Source organism: Callorhinchus milii, unplaced genomic scaffold, assembly GCF_018977255.1.
Source record: "Callorhinchus milii isolate IMCB2004 unplaced genomic scaffold, IMCB_Cmil_1.0 Scaffold8, whole genome shotgun sequence".
Classification (NCBI taxonomy): Eukaryota; Metazoa; Chordata; class Chondrichthyes; order Chimaeriformes; family Callorhinchidae; genus Callorhinchus; species Callorhinchus milii.
In genome coordinates this window covers 13,754,564-13,771,897 of record NW_024704749.1, presented here as the reverse complement: position 1 = coordinate 13,771,897, position 17,334 = coordinate 13,754,564, and the positions used below count along the sequence as shown (strand labels likewise).

The 17,334-nt window shown below is 44.3% G+C and overlaps 1 protein-coding gene across 1 annotated transcript in view; it reads right to left on the bottom strand.

The window, feature by feature from the left end:
• Window positions 1-17,334, bottom strand: part of cacna1ba (calcium channel, voltage-dependent, N type, alpha 1B subunit, a) — a 127,171-nt gene that overhangs the window by 48,482 nt on the left and 61,355 nt on the right. Inside the window, exons 8-19 of the mRNA XM_042337397.1 lie at window positions 11,168-11,283; window positions 10,585-10,641; window positions 9,774-9,815; window positions 7,490-7,579; window positions 4,992-5,195; window positions 4,659-4,771; window positions 4,426-4,538; window positions 4,198-4,329; window positions 3,551-3,623; window positions 2,336-2,453; window positions 1,548-1,615; window positions 962-1,068 (exon numbers count right to left, since the gene is read on the bottom strand). Of these exons, the coding sequence (XP_042193331.1) occupies window positions 962-1,068; window positions 1,548-1,615; window positions 2,336-2,453; window positions 3,551-3,623; window positions 4,198-4,329; window positions 4,426-4,538; window positions 4,659-4,771; window positions 4,992-5,195; window positions 7,490-7,579; window positions 9,774-9,815; window positions 10,585-10,641; window positions 11,168-11,283 (1,233 nt within the window). The remainder of the gene's footprint in view (window positions 1-961; window positions 1,069-1,547; window positions 1,616-2,335; window positions 2,454-3,550; window positions 3,624-4,197; window positions 4,330-4,425; window positions 4,539-4,658; window positions 4,772-4,991; window positions 5,196-7,489; window positions 7,580-9,773; window positions 9,816-10,584; window positions 10,642-11,167; window positions 11,284-17,334) is intronic.

The following is a 17,334-nucleotide window of genomic DNA, read 5'->3' as shown; positions in this document are numbered from 1 at the left end:
TCCTGCTTTTGGAAAAAAAAATTCCTGAAAAGCCCAAACTGAAAAAATTAGTAAGAAAATTAATATTTATCTACAACAAATACATTGGGATGTCAAGATGGAAGGACATCCCAATGTATTTGGAGTGTTGGGAGGGAAGGAAGGAGGGAGGGAGGGAGGGAGGAAGGAAGGAAGGAAGGAAGGAAGGAAGGAAGGAAGGAAGGAAGGAAGGAATCGATGGAAATGTGGGGCTTGTACTCACTTGACTCCAGCAAACACAAATCATAGCAATGTAAAGGTGAACGGAAAGACAAGGCGTCTCAAACAAAACCATTTTCCTTTCACCTTAAGGCAATAAGGAAACAAGTAAGAACAGAACATTTTACCCTTGTGCAGATGAATCTTATGCAAGTGAACGTCTGCGATAATACACCTTATATCTTTCTGGGCAGATTTGGAGAACGGACAGGGGGGGCGAGTTTTAAAATAAAAACACAAAATAGATTTTTTAACGAAAGCAGAATGTTAATTCGTTGTGAGTTTCTCTCTGATCCCCCACTCCCCCCTCCCCCTCATTTTTTTCCTCCATCATCTGATATCATTGACTCCCACGCAGATACCAGTTGTAAAGTTACCAAAAGCCAAGCCAGAGATGCCTGGTTTGGAGTTTGCCCGGCCTGGGAATGCCGAGGACATTACCCAACGCTCCTGGGAGCGTTGAAACTCATTTCCCTCTTTGGATTGCACGTCGCTGGTTACAAAGGACACTTGCATAAGGGCCCTGTCATCAGGGCTAAACGGCAAACCAAAGCCATCGGGATGGGGATGGACGTAGAAGGACGCTGGCTGGATGAAATAAAACATGAAACAAAAGGGTTGAGAATAGTGGCGTGAGGCAACAGAGAGAGCGAGCGTTGGCTTACGAAAACACAGAGGTGGTTTCAATAAACACAGCCTGTGAAATATTAAATGCTGGACTTACGTTGCTATGGAGAGGTTAGCTGCCGAGATGGGGCTGACGTCAGCCACTTCGATAGCCTTTTGGATGGTATTTTTTTGAATGTTTGCCTCTTCCATCTCTTCTTCGTCCTAAACAGGGAGACGGTAAGAAACTCTCCAATCTGCGTTGTCAGCAGTTTTTAGTGATATAACTGGAAACAGCTGCAGTGCAGTGTTAAGCTGTTACTATCCGGTGTGGGAGCAAATAACTGATTGTTTAAAAATAGCGAATCTTTGTGTTATGAAGCTCTCCAGGGGAACGCAAACACATCATGTTAGCTCTGCCTGGTGTAGGCGGGCCAGCTATAGACAACCTACAACAGAATTACATCGAGCTTTACAGCACGGAAACAGGCCATTCAGCCCAACTAGTCCATGCCCTGTGTTAATTCCCTCTGTTCCCTTCTCCCAAAGGTATGCAATGAGTATCACTGCGCACCTAATAGGTCTTCAGCATATCAGCTGCCAAAGGAGAATATCTTTCACTCAAAAACTGACCATCGACATTGCTCGCCTCTTACAAGTGCATCTTCATACCTGTGGCTGAGGCAATGATCAGAATACCGTACCTTTGTCAGTTCCTGAGCATTTGCCAGGTTGTCCACTGCAATTGCCAAGAAGACGTTCAGTAGGGTGTCTGTTCAGGTCGGCGCTAAGGAAATTGAGGGGTTTTAAGGTCAAAGAGATCACATTTTCTTTAAACAAAAAGGAAACATTTGCATCTCACTCACACCATGGGCTTAATCATGTTTCCCCAGTCTTCTTTCCACAGCTTCTGACTCTCCATCTCCGTCTAATCTATTGTTTCTAAGCATGAGTCATGAAACACACACATGGTTCAGGATTGCTGCTCCACCACTAGACTGACATCAAGGCACTGTTTTTCCCTGACACCCTTGCAGGTGGAGAACAATAACACACAGTTTATGTGGGTGCCTTTCTTGCAGGATGAGCATCTTGAGGTGCTTCACACTGACCAAGCATGGCAGGGAGGAAAAGGAGCACCAAACGCACCGCAATAACCAGTTGGCAACAACAACAACAACAACTTACACTGATACAAACACCTTTCCTGTTAAAAGAATAAACGTCTCAAAACTTTACGAAACACAATATATTAGAAAGGAAGTTAAAGCTGTTAAACGTGGGCAAACATGGCAGCCAAGTTTCGCCAGGAACATCTGACGAAGAACGATGGGACGGGTGGAAAAGTGATTTGACATTGAGGGTGAATTTGGGGTTGTGGGGGGGGATAGAGACTAGGATAAACAGGAGAAAGTTCTCTGAAACAGCGCCAGCCGGGCTTAAAAGAGCAATCAATACCCATGGCACTCGGTGGCCACGCTTTGAAGGATACAGTTACCAAACAGTGTCAAGATGATGAAATAAACGGATGAAAACATTCCTTTCTTCACGCCTCCTTGGGATTCTATCCCGAAATACATCACTGCATTCCAGTCTTCACCCGTCAGGACCTGTGCAATTATTAACCCAAGAATATAAAATCCAGGGGGTAGTGGCTGAATAATAACAATCCTTGCATTTGATGCAGGACCTCATGTTGGGAGAACACCTCAAAGTGCTTCACAGGATTCACTGTAAAGAGCAGTGACTGTGTGTGGGTTTTTTTTGTGAGTCTCCCTTTCTAGAGTGACTTGCCAGTGATATATAAAAATCGGCTGATCACTGTATGCACGCAGGCAAATGTAATGTAGGACTTGATTAATTACTCCTTCGCTCCAAGAACCCACAGACCACAATACTAATCCCTGTGATTTCGCTCACCTGCTGCTCCGGAGAGCTAGCGATTGTGTGTGTCTGTTCAGTGTTTGACTTTTGTGTGGGAGAGATGACTGGAAGCCAAGCAGGCAGATCTATCAAGCCTTGGCTGCTGGCCTTTTCACTTGTAATGCTCAATTAGGATTTGCAGCCTTGATCCCTTAATGTTATACATCCAGTTACTCTGCCTTGTCTGCTCCTTCTCGACTGCATGCGGCACATCAGGTCTGGGCATCATAATCGCAAGTGCCATCCCCCTCCTCCCCCTCGCACCCCACTGGGCCTTTGACATAGGAACAGGAGGAGGCCATTCAGCCTGCCGAGTCTGTTGGCCATTTTATTAGATCTATTTATCCTATTTCTTTCTCTTTACTCCATGACTTTGTCCCTTAATATTGTGTACATATCTGACTGTCTCTAGTAATAATCCTTTCCCATCAGTCTCAATGCACTTTGATTGGCTGTAACGTGTAGTAACTGTGTACTTATAGGCAAATGCAGCAGCCAATTTGCACACCGCAATTGCCCCCTAAACAGCCGTGAAGTGAATGACTCATTTTATTTGCAACACTGCAGTGGAGCATTAGCTTGGACTGTGAGTTCAAAACTCAGGTCTGGGGTTTGAACCCACAAGACCTTCTGATTCAGAGGCGAGAACGCAACCAACTGAGCCCAGGCTGACACACGATACAAGACACATATCAACCAACATCTAACATGACAATTGACACCGTGGTTCAACAATGAGGAGTAATTTGGGTTTCATTTACCTAATGAAAGTGTATTTCCTTACCTGGAATACAGTGAGGATCGCGGCTGGGAAAGTATCGAAATTTGTCGGAGGAGTCCCATCTTCAAAATTAAACCTGCAAAGATGATATTAATTCACTTTTCCTGATAGGAATACACGGTGGCTGAGTCCAGAAAGCAGTGGGCAGCAGTCTTGTATTTGATACAGCACCTTATCACAAGCAGTCATGAAGTGAATGACCAAGTTTATTTGTTGGCCAGGATAAATAAACAAACAAATGACATTTACACAGCGCATTTCACGTCGGGAGAACGTCCCAAGGTGTTCGGCAGTCAGGGATTTGGACCCAAGCTGGGGATTATGCTCAGGAGGGGTGGCGGGCAGGAAGGGTAGAGGTAGGAAGGAGGGGGGGGTGATCAATGGTACGGTCGAAAACAAGACATTAAACACAAGAGGACTTTGGTTTAATGTCTCATCCAAAGGACGGCCTCCGATAATGCAATGCTACCAACAAACACTGCACTGGAGTGTCAGCTTAGACTGCGTGAGCTCAAAATCCTGATGTGGGGCTGCAGTAGTATTAAAAACATTGAAGAAAAACATGGAAGGGAGTGGGGTGTAGGCGTGTAGTCAATATTCATCACATGAAATTCAGACGAAAGTGCTAGAGAAGGACCAACGTGACTTACTGTCCTCCAAAGAGTTGCATCCCAAGCAGAGCAAAGACCACAATGAAGAGGAAAAGCAGGAACAGCAAACTGATGATTGATTTCATCGAGTTTAGCAACGAGACCACCAGATTCCGCAGCGAGTTCCAGTACCTTGAGAAAACGCACAGTGCAAGAATGGGGATTACACATGGCACTAATAGGTGGAGGAGAAACACTAGCAGAGGGAGTTGATATCAAAATGCTCACTTGGTTACTTTGAAGATCCTCAGCAGGCGAAGGGCTCGGAGAACGCTTATCCCAAAGGAAGTGCCAGGTTTGACCGCAGCCCAAATCACTTCAAAAATACTGCCCACAATCACCTGCACAACCATAGCATGAGACAGGTCAGCCATTAAACTTTAGGCAGTAGGGGTCTGTGCCCTATATTATATTATATATATATATACATATATGAGCGATTGAACAAATCTCATTCTTACCCCAAAATCAAAGCAGTTGAATGAGGAATGGAAGTAATTCCTTGGTCCTAGACCGAACATCTTCAGAAACATCTCGGACAGAAACAGACCCAAGAAAACAAACTCAGCGAAATCTGAAGTAAAAGAAAGCACAGCAATTACACTTGCCTTGTTACAGTTTTCTGTACGTCGTTCATCTAATCTTTACCAGTCAGTCAGGCAGTGAAATAAATGAAGTCCTAACTCATTGCTGCCATTTCTTCCGCTGCCGCACACAAACATTTTCTTGGGCTCCTCAATGCGACAGCTAGGACAACACTGAACACGGGAGATTAGACAGCGGCGAGCACTTACACAAAGCCTCGGTGAGCCAGGGCGGCTGGTCATAGTGGACAATGGCCACACAGAGGGTGTTCAGGGCCACCACACACAGGACAACCCAATAGAAGGTCTGAGACTTCACCATGCGCCGGGTAAAGAAGCGGAACCTCTTCTCCTTCCTCCGGAAATAGGAAGAGCTCTCGTTCTTAACACTTTTAAGGCTGGGTCTGGTAAACCCTGTGGACGAACGCAAACACAAGTTGATCGTTCACTAAGAGCTGAGCAATATCAAACTTTTTTTTTAAAAAAAGTGTGACGAACATCATGTGTCACTTGGGTATTTATAAATATTCCCGAGAATCTGTTCTTCCTTTAGGTTCATGGCACCTTTTCGTAGTTACACGCTCTTTATTTGGAGTTACTGTAAAACCTTGAGGGTTCAATTTAAAAATACTCTCGAGTATCAATTAGCAATTACTCTGGATCTGACAAGAGACAAACACAGACCCCTCCTATACACCAAGACAGGAACTTCCCCCCTTCCCCCCCCCACCACCCCCACCCCGATATACAGTGCTTTGATCACTGAGGGTACTTTGACCATAAAAGTAGAACACAATCCTGTCAGGTCCCAATTTCATAATGGAGGGTGGGAAGGAGGAAACGGAGGCTAAAGAAGACGACGTGAATGATTCCTGTATTATTTTGATGTTTCTCTGCTGCCGATATAGAGTCGGGAAGATATGCACAGACGGCAGCAAATCTCTTAACCGGGAAGAAAAAGAACACTGTCCGACCGAACCGGAGCAAGAGGCGGAATGAAGGGTTTATGTGAAATGCAGAAACAATCAGAGAGACACTCACTGCTGCTGGTGTCATCCACTGGTACTGCTGTCGTGCCGTGATCTGTTCCAGCTCCTTAAGGGAACAAAGGGCAGCATTAATCTTAAAAGAAAACAAAAGGCTTCATATTTGAGGCAATTGCTATAGAGTCTTATAACACTGACAGGTTTCAATTCCAAAAGGTGACTGCTGTTAAATACGGTGACTGCCAGCCTCCGACAACTAACCATCAACTGAATGATCAATAGACTCAATAGAATAACATAGACTCCCTTCTCTTTTCAAATAGGCTTGTGGAATATCTATTGTCTATCTGAAGCAGCAAACGGGACCTTAATTTAGCATCTCATCAAAAGGATGGCAGCTCCAACTATGCAGCTCTCCTTCAAATCTTCTGAGCCTGCTTATACCTTGGCTCAGCTGGTTGCATGATCTCCATTTGGACTTAAGCTCACAGTCCAGGCTGATACTGTTTGCCTACAAGAAACATTGAACTTGACAGCGATTATCATGAAATGCTTTGAGACCTTTCAATGCTATGGGTGTAACATCAAATGCAAGGATTATTATTTATTGTAACTTTTTTTATTGTCTTGGATGTTGCTCAAAATCACAACTAGCTTTAGGAAGCTCTGAGTGGCTCTTGTGATCTGTGAGTTACCAATGACATTATCGCTGCCAAATCCAAAGGCTGGAAGTTGGATTTGTGGCCCAGCTAATCAAGGTTGTGATGGTGATCATATTCTCAGACATTTTATGTGCCATTGATATTAAAAATTAAAATACTAGCAAAATGTAGTCTCCCAATTCAAAGGTCCCCAAAGCTGAGGTCACTAGAATATTTATCAAACTTAAAATAAAGGGAAATGTTGAATGATAACTTATTACATCATATAGTCCAAATTGTTATTCTAGGATGTTAATTTAGCCAGGCGTCTGGGGCAGGCAAGGTTGGTGATGTGTCAGTTTAGGTCTTACACAATGGAGCCAAACCGATTTGCGTTTGACAAATTCCCTGAAATAAGGCTAAATGATCCACGGTGCCAAGAGGAGTAGCAGTGATATATCGTTGACATTGTAAGAAGAAACTCTTTCAAATGTTAATTCCAGCACGTTAATAAAAGATCAGGAATCTCTTGTTCCTCCACAGACACACACCCCCTCGAGAGGGAATCATGCCAATGTTCAGATGTGGAACCTGACAGTACCGTTTTCACTAAATCACCGTTTTAACAAAATATATTAAAAGGCAAATGAGCTCCAAATAAGCACCTCAAGTGGACATTACAAACCATTTGTTAATTGGCCACTTTGCCGTATAATAAACTGCATCTGCCTAGTTATTCATTATTGATCTTCAGTGTTAAATATTCAACTGCCAAACTCCAAAGATATGGGCAAAATTCCAATGTGGCCCCACGTAAATGGGTGTCTACTTCGAAGCAGTTCTTAATCATTTATAAAAAATATTAATCATATTATTTATATAATTCAAATGCTAAAGTAAGATCCCATTCATCTTATTGTTAATAATTATTATTAATATTGTGGTACATCATATTAATAATAATTAGTAATAAATAGTTGTAATTATTAAATAAGCTCCTTTCTGCCAGGAGGAAGTCTCAAAGCTGGATGAGCTCTTTCAAGTCCATTGAGTAAGAATGCCCTTGTGAGATGTCACTCACCCACGGAGGAGATGTCTGTGAAGTGCTCATCGCCCTCTTCTGCATGGATCAGGTCGTTTTTGCTCTTTTTGGTTGTGGCTCTCTTTAGGACTGTGTAAACAACGCAGTGTTACTGCTACAGGAACCTGCTCAGGCGCCATTTTGTGTTGTTTTTTTGACTGCATGCATTTTGCCTCTTTCACGTTGAAACTTTTAAACGAGCATTGAAACCAGAGCGAGCGACAAAGGGTTTCGCGACAACAGATTGGCAGGTCGCAAGATGGGTTTAGATGAGCAAGGTGAACAATTCCATCCCTCCAGAACACCCACCCTACAGTCCACTCGTAACAGCATGGAGTTCTTCAATACCCCGGGGTAGGGGAAAGGGGTGACCTTCAGATCAATGAAGTGTTACGTTAATTCGCCTACAAAACACAATCACTATACTTTACAGTATATCCTGTGAAGAGCTTTGAGATGTCTTCCTGACGTGAAAGGTGCTCCATCAAATGGTAAGGATTATTATTAGTATTATTATTATTAGTCAAACCTGTCTTCCACAACCACTAGAGGGGACTGGGCCATAGTGTCTCTTATATAAGGGTGGCCTCTAAGTAGGGGTTTGTTGGTGTGTGGGTGTAGAATTGTCTTTGAGGCTGTTTGCGAGCCGGTTGGTTGTAAACAGGAGGTGGTTGCTTGCTCAGGGTTGAATGTGGATCCAAGCATGGTTCTCTGATATTTAACGCTCCAGGTTATCCCCAGAAAGCGTAAACCCTGGGTTTGATGGACCTTTCCTCTCACAAACCTGGAGACAAATGTGGATTATTGAGCTGGAGAGGAGCCATGTACTGTATGTCCCTCTAACACGCTCACAGTAAAACTCACAGGGGACAAAAGTCCTGCTGCCCCGAATGGGATCTCCCCCTCGTTGTAAACCCGGATGAATTCCTCACCCATTGTGTCCATTACTCACCTGCCCCCACCATCCCCACCCTCAGTCACATTCATGTTGCATGCCCCCCTCCCCTACCCCGCATGCCTGTCGAACAAAGATTTGCAATTCCGTATAAATCTCAACTACAGACCCATGCATTCCCTCTCAGAGCAGTTTCACATGGTGGTTAAACGTGCGACCTGCCATGCGTTAGTTATCACCGATGATAATTAACGCATCACAAGTCCCCACTTTTCACCCTTTTTAGTTGCATTCAATGCGGCGCTTCACTACATGCAAATGTCTTGAAGCATTCTGCAGTGCAAGTAACTTTGTAGTGTAGTGACTGTAGCAATGAAGGGGGAAACCAGGAAGCTATCCAGCACCTGAAACATTCCCGCAAACGGCGATGAGATTAGACACCAATTTATTTCCCGTGAATTTGAAAGTGAAGGAGAAATATTGGTGAGGACACTGAGGTTGTGGGGCAAATAAAACAACTGTTAGTTCTCCTTCAAAATAGAGCCATAGGATGTTTAACATGATCCACCAGAACAGGGCCTGGGTTTAACATGTCAACTGAAGGACGGCACATCCAACAGTGAGGCACTTGTTCAACACTGCACTGTAGTCAGGATCAGTGATGAGGAGATACGGGCAGCACCAGATATTAAACTAAGGTCGGTCCCACCTGTGCCTGTTCAGGTGGACATCAAAGATCCTATGGTGCTATTCGCAAAGAGGAGGGAGTTTTTTCCAGTGTCCTGGCCAACAATCTCCCTCCCCCCCGATAAAAAAAATTGAATGTTCACTTCATAGCGCTCTACGGGACATTGCTGTGCGCAAATTGGCTGCCAACCTAGGTTTCTCTACACAATACACAGTCACTACGCTTGACAGTAAATCCCGTGAAGCACTTTGAGATGGTCCTCACGACATGAAAGGTCCTATACCGAAAGCTCAGTCTTATTCTTGTTCTTATTATCTTCAGCAGTAGTGGCACACACACTTTCATCTCCTTTATCTCAAGCATCTACAAGTCGTGGGTAAGATATTGCACATTGCCGGTGGAATGCTTGGATCTTGTTCACCCCAAAGAGTACTCGACTGTGCTTTCTTCTTCATTGCTGAAGGATGAAACTAGTCGGGACGCCACTCAGACACATCAGGCCAACATGCAGTAGGGAATGTAGTTGACGACAGAGGTTTGGCTCAGTATTAGAGACAAACCGAGGATGGGAATCTCAGAAGAGGCAAGACATTTATCAGTCATTTTTCATGCCACTAAATGTGAGATGGGGGTGGGGGTGGGGTGGGGGGAGAGGGCAGGGAAATGAGGGGCGCGGGGGGAAGTCATGTAGCATTTGTTACCACGGATCCACACTGCTCCTTTGTCTCGTTGGGTTTCCCCTACTGTAAGCCGTGAACAAACAAAGAATTATAAAAAGGTACAGACAGACAGACACACACACACACACACACAGATCCAAACGAAAGGGCAAAACCAAACAAATCAAAACAAAAATCGAAAGAGATGAAGAGACGGTGTGGAAACAAAAAAATGAAGAAGAGAATGAAAAGAAACAGCAGCAGAAAAAACAGAGGGAAACATATTAAAACAGAAATAGCCTCACAAACTGACCCAGGACTGAATACACAGCGCGATGGAAAGCCACCTAACATCCCGATATCGTAAAGTTGCTTCACAGTGATGGATCAGCCACGGTATCAGCAACCAACGGGGTCAAAATTCATTGAGATTAATGGTATTTTTTCCTCTACTCTGAGCATTCAGTCCAATGTTGCTGGAAAAGCCGGGTTTGCAAGGCATCTTCCATCAGGAGAATGGACGTGCACAACACAAAGAGAATGACGAGATAGCAATCCACGGTTGACCAGGCGAACTGAACGGAAATAGTGTCCAGGATTAGGGTCTGTGCAACGAACCGGGGTCTAACATGGGTTCGTTCCCCTCCCGTTCCCCCGTTGCTCAAAGCAGGATCCCGTTAGAATTCTCGTCCACCCTCGGAACACCGATCCGGAAGAAGGTGGGACCGGTGTGGAGGGTAACGTGGGTGGGTGAGACTTACGTACCAACTACCCACCTCCCCATTAAACGTAACAATTGAAGCCAGCAGCTCTCTCAGTACAAACCAATGTGATTGACACCAGGTGCACATACCATCCAAAGCAGATTTGTCTTCCGCATTCTTATCCTCTTCGGCTAACATGACCTCCTCTAAACAAAGCATAAAAGACAAGAGAGTTGAGCCACGCATAGTCCTGTGGTGCAGCAGGTGAACTGCTCCCCCGCCCCATGTTTAGTGGCCTCAGAAAATTAGCTTCCCAATAAAGCCTGTCATAAACTGCACTCTTCAGTCATCAACTTGTCCCCATTCAGATTACGACAATCGTAAAAAAAAGGGAATAGGATAAGTATTAAAATATCACAATCAGCAAAGTAACCAACAGCTGCAGTAATGTATTGAAAGTGGAACTTTTCCTCTGTTCATCCAATTGGCCAAAACGTCGAAACCAAAGGGCCACTGAACTCAAGCCCAGAGGTGAAAAGGTGAACAGATGGTTGAGATTTTACTCAGACAGTGTTGAAAATGTAGAATAGACAACCCAAGGAAGATGGTGGAGGCAGGTTCCTAAGGTCCTCCTGCCCTGCCCATTCCCTCCACTGTGCTAACTCTGGTCTGCTTTTGTACCTAAGCCCCACTATCGGCACGCAAGCTTTCGGCCATTTTTCCAAAGCTCACCTGCTATATGTATCCAGCGAAGGTATCTGTTGAACTCTTGCTCGATCTGTTGCTGTCGTCGTAGCTTCAGGAACGCACGCCTGTTTTCCACTCTTTCGCGCTCTTTCGCAAACTCACTGTGGAATAAGACAAAAACAGTCTTATTCCTGCCTCGCGTCGGGGGATGAGATACATCGATCAAAGTGAAAGGTCAATCCAGACTTACAGTTTTCTGTAATTCTATGAAGAAAACTGACAAGAAATCGGCTTCAAAATGAAGGCCAGATTTAAGAATTTGCTCTGAAATTCTACATAAATAATAATAATAATAAAAGTAATCCTTGCATTTGATACGGTGCCTTATCACGTCTTCGAGACGTCTCAAAGCGCTTCACAGAATATACATTTTCAACACTGTCTGAGTAAAGTAAATTGACTGTATATTTTGTGGGCAACACGGCAGCCAGTTGCACACAGCAGTGTCCTACAAACAGCCATGGATTGAAATGACCAAATCCTTATATATTTTGAAGGGATTATTACCCCCGGAATAGTGATCCGTTATTCAACTAACATCTCCCAGAATAGATTAGATGGTGCATTTGCATCGCTTCAAGTAATCAAATTTACTTGTATAATCAAGAGTTATCGTCAGAAATCACTTGACCTTAGGATTAATCTCGCCGTTCGTTCCCTGGGGAACATGTTCCTTTAACAACTTGTATGACAGCTTAATGAGGCATCAACGCCTGGTACACAGAGTTGCAAGATACTTCATCAGGTTTGTAAACAATGCAATTCACAATGGTGCGATCGCATCATTAATCATGTTTGACACAAAATATTTCAACATTGTATTAAGTTTGACTAACGCTGTGTTGGCACTGCTCGGAACTTGACTTACATTACCTGCGGCACATTACACATTACGAATCAGGGCAGTGAGAGCCTAAACAGCTCATTTGGGAGTTGAATGCCGAGCTCTTTAATAACATTGAAGAGGACTTTGAATGCACAGTCTAGGATGGCACTCCAGTGCAGGGCTGGATGAGTACTGCATTGTCGGAGGTACCGTCCTTCCTTTAGATGAGATTAACATTGAGGTCCCATCTGCCTGTTCAGTTGGACATTAAAGTTATTCAATAAGAGAAGGGAGATTCCCCTGTTATCCTGGAAGGACAGTCCCCCAGATAAAATTGGTCATCTGCTCCATGGCTGTTTGTGGCTCAATGCTGCCGTGTTCACCTGCAGCTACACAGGCCCTGAGCTTCACAGTAAAATCTTGCAAAGCGCTTTGAAATGCCTCGATAAGACGGGTATATCATATGCAAAGATTATTATTAACATTGAAGGACGCTTTATTGAACCTTTTTGGATGGTCCATTGAACCTCCTGCGAGCATTTGGTGAGCCACAAAAGGAACAAGCGTGCTGTGATTTGCACCCACTGTCACTGTAATCACAGGAAAGGTTCAGTTGGAAAAAATGCCCTTTTTTTTGACAAAGGTCCATTTGTCCTTATCTTCCCAGGACAACAATCCAACATTTTCCTATTATAGCATTGATCCGTTTCTTAATAATTCAATGCCCTAGCCTCATCCAATTTTCCTGATAACCCCTGCCAGCTATCGATCATGCTCTGTGAATTATTTATTATTATTATTAAAGAATTATTTTGTGGTGTCTGTCCTAACCATGCCCAGAACAGCCCAGATACAACGTGTAAAAGTATTCCTCTGCGTTGATGTTCTCTATCCCACTCGCTTCAATTGAACTCAAAATCTTCTCTGTCTATTGTGTTTCTTGTTTGTCGACTGTATACATCAATAACCAACAGTCTCCGAAATATAACAAAGGTTTGTTAAATTGGACCCTTTTGATTGCACTGCAGCTCCTATATGCTCAGATCCAAACCCCTAGAACATGATTGATAAGCATCTAGCCAAGCTCTACACTGGATTCAATCAGTCTTTGCCGTACACCCGGCTCCTTCAAATCAGCTCCTGTGATACACCTGACACATAAATAATTTACAGACAGACGATCTCAATGACTCACATCAGTAAACATGTCAGTGCACAGTCCCATACACCCTCTCAACATCTCGCTTCATGCCTGGTAGTCTAACTCAACCTGTACGGGAGACTCCGTATGGATTCTGGCGGCTGGGCTTTCAGCCGTTATGCCCCCACTTTCTGGAACTCTATCCTGGAGTCCCTCCAACTCGCTCTCTCTCTCCGCTCGTACAAGTTCTGTCTCAAAACATACCCACTATTTTGAGTAGTAAACACACTTTGAACCTGAATTCTGGGTCCGACGAGACAGACAGACAGACAATTTTCAGTCCTAGGTTCCTATGAAACTAATATGTCAGATCAGAATGGGACTTGAGAAACAGTGGAACAGTTCAACACAAACAGCAATGTGTGAAACCTCAAAGATTTTTTTTTAAAAGTTCCATCTTTATATTTCATAACCAGGGGAAATGTCAAACTCATATATTTCCACACCTTTTTTTATTTGCACCGTAGTAAAATTCACGCCTTCTGCACTTGGGATTTCTGCGATTTTTTGCTGGAATGAGGAGCGCACATTAATAACCTGGGAGCACTGGATGCGAGTGGCTTTAAGTCAATTGAGTTTCTCTCTGAGGCAGGCTGTCAATCAGGAGATAGTTACCAGCGCTGCAGACAGCTGTGGCAGCGTTTGATTCATTTTCCATTGGGCTTTGCTTGGTGCGAAGTGACGGAGTGAATAGCTGACCATTCAACGATCTCTCAGATATAAATCATGGTTTCAAATTTGATAAATGTAGCTCTGTGTTTGAACAGAATGAGGAACACACACACACACACGTGTGTCTTCATCTTGTTACACACACATACACATGGGTGTCTTTATTTTGTTACACACACATGTGTCTTTATCTTGTTACACACACACACACACACAGAAGTAAAAGTAATAATAATTGTACTTGCATTTGATAAAGCACCTTTCACACAAGAAGCATGATCTCTCTCAATGTGCTTCACCGGATTTTTACTGCGCATTTGTGGGCAAACATGGCGGCCAATTTGCACACAGCAATGTCCCACAAACAGCCGTGAAAAGAACCATTGACGTTATCTGGGTGTTTGTTGGCCAGGACACCAGAAGAAATTCCCTTCTCTTTTTGAATACTGCCGCGGGATCTTGAGCGTCCACCTGAATAGGTAGGCATCGTTTCTGAAGGACGGTCCCTCCAAAAAATGCAACGCTCCCCAGGGCTTCTGCAATTGAGATTTCTATGGAAATGAGGCCAGCTCTTCAAAAACCTGACAGCACTGAATCCAAGTGGCTCAAGTCAATCGGTTTTCTAGGCAACATGGCCTGACAATCAGGAGATGGTTAACAGCACTGCATACTGCCTGGACTGACGTGTTTTCCAGCAAACTCAGGTCTTGAGCACCCCCATCCCATCCCCTACCTTCCACTCTGCTCACACGCCACACAGACACACTCACACACACTCAAACACACCACACACACACACACTCACTCACTCACACACACCACACACACATCATACACACTCACACACACACAGCAATCCATCTCAACAAAGCACTTTGATACATTTCCTGAGTAAAAGATGCTGTTTAACAAGATTGTAAAATACAATACAATTACAATTTATATTTATATATTGCGCCTTTCACGTCGGGAGGACATCTCAAAGCGTGTTAAAGTGCCCGCTCTTGTAATGAAAAGGCTGTTGCATTGGATAATGACACAACGAAGAGCACTTGCCTGGAAGGCGATAAGCCAATGAATGGGCTGTTAGCCCAACCCGCATTTTAGTGCCCAATTCACCTAAAAAGAAATATACTCTTCACAGCCAACATAAAAAGTAAACGCCACACCAGCTGTTCATTTGTTAAGATGATTAATGCCACAGTGTTAGCTGAGTATTTGGCAAATCCACCGATAACACGGTTGCTCATGAATACTGTCAGTAATGAGAGTACTTAACATTTCTACCGCGCGTTTCCCTGGCTGAGTCCTTTTGTACCTTACTCTGAGGTGGTCTTGTTAATGTGGCTCACCAGATGTTGCTTAAAGTATCGGTGCATTTCCCAGCGTAGGGGAGCCAAGCTGAGCTGAACTGCCCGCTGAGCACGTGGGGATGAAATGGTTTATTTATTTTCTGTAACCCTTTTGCTAACGTGTCTTCAGGCGCGCGGGAGAATTTGGAAATAAAAGCCAAAGCAAAGCCACTCGTTGGGAAGAACACAGAAGGGTGCAAACTAACAGCACCCTGTACAGAACGGCTCTAACGAGTCTCATTGGAATGGCACCTCCCTATCTTTCTGGCCTCCTTTCTCCCCACTACACCACCCGCTGCCTCCGCTCGGCTGGCTCTGGTCTCCTGCTTGTCCTTCTTCCACTCGTCCCCTCCACTCCACCATCAGCGATCGCACTTCCCCCTCAAAGCCTTGGAACTCTCTCCCTCAACCCCTCCACCCTGCCCCCTCCTTCCCCTCTTTTAGATCACGACTGAAGAGCTCCCTATTTGACTTTGCCTGCGGTCACCTCCTCCCTCTCCCCACACGCCCCGGCTCAGCGTCAGACTCCATCAGACACTGCCAAGCGTGAAGGGCACTAAATAAATGCAAGTTGTTGGTTTTGTTGTGTCATTGAGAGACTGCTGCTCTCAGCACTCAGGAGTTTACAAATCAGGTTTTATAAGCACTTGGGAGTCCATGTCTTTATTATTGAGTTAGCTTTTCTTTTCTATTTAATGCCATTAGTGAGAGTGGCGCATTGTACGGTGAGGTGTTTCATTGCTTATAAAGACTTATGTTTATCGTAAATTACGTGGTGGTTTTGTTGGTAGCTGAGGTCTTTCATACAATTACTATCTGCACTTTTCCCTGACAGCAGTAATCAGTCCTGATGTTTTTGCTGTGCGGCGGCACTTTTAATTTTGAAAACCTTAAAACCGCAGAACAAAAAACTGAACTTGTTCTCGATTTTATATATTTTTTTAAAAAATACGAAGCGCCGAATTTTTTTCATTAAATAATATCACTACTGAAATATTATAATAATTGAGTCATTTATTATGAGACCTCAGCTTGATATATTAACTAATTCTCACATCTGATATGCCCCTTTCATGTCGGGAGGATGTCCCAAAGCGCTTCAGGCGATATACTGCAAAGTGTAGTGATCGTGTATTTTGTAAAGTGAACACACGACACCCAATTTGCGCACAGCAACGTCTCACAAACAGCCAGGTGGCAACGGACCAATTTTTATCTGGTGGTGGGAGGGGATTCTTGGCTGGGACATTGGGAGAAACTCCCTTCTCTTTTCAAATACTGCCACGAGATCTTAAAAGTCCAGCCGAACAGGCAGACAGGAGATCGGTTAATCCCTCACCTGAAGGAAGGCAGGTCCGACAATGCATTGGAGCGTTAGCCTTGATTGTGTGATTTTCACGTCCCGATGCGGGGACTTGAACCAACAATCTGCGAGAGTGGGACCAACTGAGAGGGACTACATGTTAAAGAGTGGGATACTGAAATGACATCACTCGCACCCTAAACCCAGCATCAATGGAACACAACATACAACTCGACTTGACTGAAGTACCTTCATGTAGCACCTCGTTTTACGATAATTATGATATAAATGACCCACCATTACATGAGCCCAGGTTGAAGAAAGCCAGACTGACACGCACTGCAATCTTAAACAGAACCCAAATTAGAATTTAAAAGCAATCTCCGCTGCCCTATCCTTCAACGTCCAGCCATCGAGGCTGACTGTGCTGTCAGCTTCGTTCAACACTGACCATAAAGAGCCGGCCAGGGAAATGTGCTTTGTGAATAGCCCCTGGGGGCAGTCCTGCACAAAACCTCGCCAGTCTCTCATTCTGCACATTAATAAGAACAAATAGTCGCAGCTGCCTGTTCCTGCTCCCACCGTCCCAACACAGGCTGCTCCAACGAGGAGAGCAGGGAGATTATAGCGCTGGTGTTAAACAGGTGTGAAGAGATTAAGGGTTTAACTCAATGGGATTTTTTTTTTTTTTTGCCTGACATGTGCAGAAACCAATCGCCGTGTTGAAGAGTATCCCAAATCGGCCTGCCACGTGATCACGCGTGCCACTTACACACGGAAACCGCCCTGCGTTTGGGA